The following is a 6280-nucleotide window of genomic DNA, read 5'->3' as shown; positions in this document are numbered from 1 at the left end:
GGATCCCACATATGAGGTCCCTGGTTCGGATCCCACATATGAGGGCCAGTGACACTGCCCTCTACAGCTAAGATGCTGAACAACAGCTCAACCTGGAGATGGGCTGCCGTGAGTCGAGGGCGACGGCGTAGGCTGCAGCCCCTGCTGCAGTGGGTTGCCATGGGCTGCCATGTGTGGCCGGCAGCCAGCGTGAGCAGCCAGTAGCCGCCGTGAGCGGCCATCCAGAAGCCGGCGACTGACCTGCCTCGCCTAGGAAGAGCGCAATGATGATGCCAACTTGGGCCAGTGAAGCAACATCCTCCACAACTAGACTGAAGAACAAAACAACACCAACTTGTCTGTTCCCCTTCCCCCAATTCCCAAGCGCTGTTCCCATCCCCCAATTCCCCAATAAAAAATGTTTAAAAAAAAAAGATACTAAAAAGTGTTTGAGCATATTTTCTCTAAGAATATATATGTAATATAAATAACATGTTATTTAATTTATTTTTATTATATCCTTATATTGCTGTACTAATAATATATCATATACATTATAAAGATACAAAAATAGATCTTTAGAAAGAATAAGACAAAGGTAAATATAAATGAAATCCTACTATTTTCTTTATACACCCCTACTACTTTCTTCATCTTATTCACCTCCCTGAGTGACATGCTCCCCACCCCCACTTTGGGACACCCATCCTAAACTCCTTCAACAGCCCTACCACTGGTCCCCCTGCCCCAGTCTCCCCCCTTGCCAGATCCTTTCTGCTTACTGTGCACTTGGTAAAACCCAATCTGGCCATGTTACACTCCTGCTTAAAAACTTTCAGTGGTATCTCACTGCCTATAGGGTACAGTGCAGACTCAATGCCACATAGATGGCCCTTCATAGACTCACCCCTCAATTCCCCTGCAGCACCCCCTGCCACCTCTAACCCATTCCAGCAACCCAGGAAGATCGCCTCCTGGACCCTGCCCATACTCACCTTTGCCAATGCAGGCCCTTCTGCCATCCCCCAATCCTGCCCCTGTTTTTCTGATAAATTCCTGCTTGTTCGTTAAGATTCATCTCCTTCAGAAAACCTTTCCTGACTGAGCCCTGATAGGGGTAAGTACCCCTTTCTGTACATTATCATGCTCCCTCCACGGCTCTGTCATTTACCGCACACGCTGTATTATGGCTGTTGGGAGCCGTGTAATTTGTACAGTTCTTTCCCCACCACTTGATTGATTGCATCATGAAGGGTCTTATCTGCTTGTCATCTCTCGCCCCTGTACAGTACCTGGTAGGTGCTCAATAAATGTTGACCGAATGGGGCATACTCGTTGTGGAAAACTGAAAAGTGCTAAACATTTAAAAAGGCAAAAACCAAGATTATTTGCATTTCTCCAACAATCCCAATTAGCATTTTGTGTATTTCCTTTTAGGTTGTTTTTTATTAACCGCATGGACATGTGTCAAATATGCATTTATATATTATTCAGGCACACAGAGTTTCTTAATGAGGATCATACTGATTGTACAATTTTACATCCTCCCCTTTTTTCTTTTCTTGTGGCGATATTGTGATCAGACTTGGTTTTGCTGACAGGTGTGGGAAGCAAGTGATTCCAGGTAGAGAAAGAGGTGTAAAGTCAAGCAGCTCTGTCGAGTTACTGCAGCCATGTTCCATAAGCACATGAAAGGATTTGACGGGGGACCTGTATGACGTGGGATAAGTCATTTCCTCTCCTCCAGGCTTCAGACTCCAATCTGCAAAACAAGAAAACTAGACTAGATCAGTGTTTCCCAAAGTTTGGAACATATTCACAGAAGGTTTACAAGACAATTTTAGGTGGCACACAAATTGACATTATTTGTTTTAACAGCTATATATTCTAGTGTGAATTAGAAATAAAACATGAATAGCTTTTATGGCTCACTAAACGCATGATCTGACAGATCTAATTGCTTAGAACAAAGCCAAAGTAAATAGTTAATTAAAAGAAACTAAGTAGATTTAAGAAAAAGCATTAGTAAATTAAAGAACAGATAATATTAATATATAGATATGGCCCAAATTGGGACAGTTTTGTGAGAAAAGTTGGGTAATACTGGTGGTTCATAGTTCAAAGATGCTACAATTCTCTGGTTCCTCTATACTATCAATATAGAAAATGGCTATTCAGAGCCACCTACACAAGGAAGGGTTTAAGGAGCCTTAGCCCCTCCCATAATGCCTGGCACATGATGGGTATCAGTTAATGTCTGTTGAATTGAAATTCAGAAAAGGTTTACATAGACTGGAGGGTGGCAGATGTTTAGGGGTTTGGGCATCTGTGCTGCCCAGTCAGCACTTTGCTGCAGTCATCTATAATGCTGACAGTTTGAATTCCAGCTGATTCATTAATTGTTGAACTCATTGTTTTTTAGACTGCTAAAGCAGGCAGAAATCATATCCATTATCCAGCTCAAATCCTCCTTTTTTTTTTTTTTTTTTTTNCTGTGCCCTCTACAGCTAAGATGGTGAACAACAGCACAACCTGAAGCTGGGCTGTTGTGAGTCTCCGGCAGCCAGCATGAGCAGTTGGCAGCCGGTGTGAGCTGCCAAGAGCCGCCGTGAGCGGCCGTCCAGTGGCTGGTGACCAATTGCCTCACCCGGGAAGAGCACAATGATAATACCAACATGCGCCAGTGAAGCAACATCCTCCACAACTAGACTGAATAACAAAAGGACAGCAACTTGTCCGTTCCCCTTCCCTGATTCCCCAACGCTGTTCCCCTCTCCCAATTCCCCAATAAAATCTTTAAAAAAAAAAGTTACAAGAAGGGTTGGGATTTAGTGAATGTTCAATAAAGGTTTGCTGGTGCTATCATCATCATCATCATCATCATCATCATCATTATTGTCTCCTCATTGTTATTATAATTACAAAATGTATGACCTTTGACAAGTAAATTTCCTTTTCTAAGCCTCATTTTCCACATCTGAGGATGATAATCCCTATATCCTAGGGTGCCTGGGAAGATTAAATTTATATATATATTGTATATTTTCACCACACAGTAGGAACTGGCTAAAGGGCAGCTGCTCTGGTTTCTGTGTAAGACCTGGCGCTGGTTAGAAGGGCCTTCATGCCCACTATACTGAGCATAACTGACGTGTGGGGTGCTTTGTCTCCCAGAATGTTCTCACACTATCTTGTTTGGACCTTCAACAGCTTCATGAGAAAGATAACATACCTCCATTCCAGTCTTACCAAGGATAGACAAGGCCAGGGCTCAGAGCACCGAAGAGTTTGCAGATGGTCATGCTTCAAGGTCTAAAACTCAAATGGTGGTGGTGGGGTGGGGGGCTGTCCCAAGTCTCACTTCACATCCTTCAAATTCAGAATCCCTCGGAGACATGTGGGCAGGTAGTCTTACCTCTGGTTCACAGATGAGCAAGCAATGGCCCGGGGACGTGTAACTTGCCCCAAGTTACATAACAAGTAAACAATTGGATCTGCCTTCTGAAGCCAGGATAATTTCCAATCCCACATAGAGCAGACCCCTTGGTTTATGGCCTCCTTTCTTATTAAGCCCAAGACAGAAGGGCATTATTGGCTCTGGGGCCACTGACCTCCACTTCCCTTCTTGCCTGAGTCGTAATTAATAGCTGAGAGACTGAGGAGTGAACACTGGATTGAGAGTTCAGCAACCAGGGCTCTAGTCCTGCCTTTGTCCCATTTCAAGGTGTCTCCTTAAAAAGGGGTTACACTGTATGTAAAACAACCAGGTATGCCTGTTGATCTCCATCTTCCTTCCAGATATAACCAAATCAGAATCCATGCCAGGGAGCCAAAGGAGCCTCATAAGCTGCAGAGAGGAGGCCAGTGGCCCCCAAAGTCGATACGGGATGGAGAAAGAACTGAGGCTCAGCGGGAACACGCAGTTATGAGCAAAGACCTACAGAAGAAAAGGATGGGGCAGGAGTGGTGGCTCCCAAAGGGAAGGCTTAGAGAGGAGGACTAGCTCTAGCTGTTTGATTTTTGTCGTAGTCCTAAGGAAGAGAAAAATGGGCTTACTTGGCACAAGGAAAAGCAGATATTGACGCTGGGGAAAACTTGTAAAATTCTGTCGTCTCCAGAGTGAGTGAGATTCTTGGAGATCCTGCTGCCTGGAGGTAAGATGTGGACTAAGTGCTTTAAGGGCTCTTGTAATTCAAAGAGTCAGAAGATTCAATGTCATGTAGCAAAAGGAGCCCTGGACTTGTCCCCATCACTTGCTGAATGACCCCAGATGGGTTCACTTCCTGTTTGGGGTCTTGTTTTTTTCCCATCTCGAAAATCTGGTAGAAGTGGATGGCCTCTGAGGTAGGATTTTCTGTGACTTCTTTTCTCCAGGGCCTGCACCAGATCCTCCTCCCGGAGAACCAACAAGACACTCGGCCCTTGATCCTTGTGAGCCTGGGAACTGAGGTGATAAGGGTGAGGAAAGAAACGTTCTGTAAACTGATTGATGGCGGGATAACAGAAAAGTTGTCCAAGTTCAAGATCAAGTACCCCAGGTCAGTACTGGATATGTGGGTACACCTCACCAGATCAAATGAACACATTTTCATCTGTTATTTTAGTAAAAGAAACAAAAGAATTGACAAGGGTGGAATGAAACTGGTAGTTGTTGCTATACTCTAAATGGGCTCAATCTTTTTTTTTTTTTAATCTTATTGGGGAACAGCCATTGTCATTGGTTACACATTGCTTTCATGCTACAATGGCATAGTTGTAGCCCCCCAATGGCTACATAGGAGGGTGCAGCTCACAGTGGCCCATGCGGGGATCGAACTGGCAACCTTGGTATTATCAGCATCACGCTCTAACCAACTGAGCTAACCGGTCACCCCCCTGGGCTCAATCTTTTTGATGATAATTTTAGCATTATGTTTCAAGGGCCATAAAACTGTTCCTACCCTTTGAAGCAATGTCCACCTGTGAATTTATCTTTATATAACTTAATTATGGGGAAAGCTACATGCATTAGGATGTTCATAGCAGCCATATTCACAATAGAAAAACAGCCACCCCACACACATGTCACACTAAGGGGATAGTTTAGAAAATTATGGTTCATTCCCTTAATAGGCTATAACCATTTTATTAAAAACCCTAAGTTTAATGTTTCTATAGCAGGAGGGTAAAATGGGTGATACAATGATAATGAAAAGGACAGGGTATAAAATTGTGTATATACTATGACAATGACTTTGTAAAACACATGAAAAAAAATGTAGGAGGAAATAAGCAAAAATGATAATTGCTGTGGTAATGAGTATTCCAGAGAGAATATCATCTCTGGAAGGTGGGACTAAAAGGACTTTCTAGTTCTAGTTACATATTCTTCTCATGTTTGTTTTTGCAATGAGTATGCATTGCTTTTATAAGGAGGGAAAAAATATATTTTGTAAAAGTTGTATTAGGGTAGTGACATTCCAAGTAGATTTTTTTTCTTCTCCAAATTTTTGGTAATGGTGTTATATTACTTTTATAATTAAAAAAAATAAATATAAGATTCAATAAAAGATGTTTTTATTTTTCCCTAGTTTGCAAATTTTCCAGAGTGAATTCTTTGATCATGTGAAAAGAACCTAATTTTTTTATATAAAAATTAATCTATTGTCCACACCAGTGGTCACAAAACTATTTTTTTTTTAAATTGGGGAATTGGAGGAGGGGAACAGTGTTGGGGAATTGGGGAAGGGGACCAGCCAAGTTGTTCTTCAGTCTTAGTTGTGGAGGGTGCCAGTCGCCGTCTGGCTGCCTATTGGCAGCTCGTGGCCTCTAAGCTCAAGGTGCTGTATTCAGTCTTAGTTGCCGGTGGGCGTAGCCACCATCCCATGCAGGAGTTGAACTAGCAGCTTTGTTGTTAAGAGCACTTGCTCCATCCACTGAGCCATCCGGGCAGCAGCTCAGCTCAAGGTGCCGAGTTCAGTCTTAGTTGCGGGTGGGCATAGCTCACCATCAAATAGGCAGTCTTGTTGTTAGGAGCACGTGCTCTCACCAGCTGAGCCATCCTGCCACCTGTTGGCAGATCAGCAGCAGCTCAGCTCGGGCACAGCATCACTGGCCCATGTGGGAATCCAACCGGTCGCAATGTTGCTCAGAGCTCTCACTGTTAAGTTAACTCTTCACCAGCTGAGCCACTCGGCCGGCTTCACAAAACTATCGTGATCTCACACTCAAGATACTACAAAGTTGGGCCGGCCGAGTGGCGCATTGGTTAAGAGCTGGCTTGGGACGCCAGAGGGCCCTGGTTCGGATCCCACATATGAGG

At 43.7% G+C, this 6280-nt stretch overlaps 1 protein-coding gene across 1 annotated transcript in view; it reads left to right on the top strand.

Annotated features, from left to right (window-relative positions):
• Nucleotides 1-6280, top strand: part of LOC109389580 (cyclic nucleotide-binding domain-containing protein 2-like) — a 91476-nt gene that overhangs the window by 76567 nt on the left and 8629 nt on the right. The window contains exon 11 of the mRNA XM_019655208.1: nt 4354-4517. Coding sequence (XP_019510753.1) covers nt 4354-4517 — 164 coding nt within the window. The remainder of the gene's footprint in view (nt 1-4353; nt 4518-6280) is intronic.

The sequence above is a fragment of the Hipposideros armiger genome, unplaced genomic scaffold (genome assembly GCF_001890085.2).
Source record: "Hipposideros armiger isolate ML-2016 unplaced genomic scaffold, ASM189008v1 scaffold_238, whole genome shotgun sequence".
NCBI classification, from domain to species: Eukaryota; Metazoa; Chordata; class Mammalia; order Chiroptera; family Hipposideridae; genus Hipposideros; species Hipposideros armiger.
This window is presented reverse-complemented; position numbering and strand designations above follow the sequence as displayed.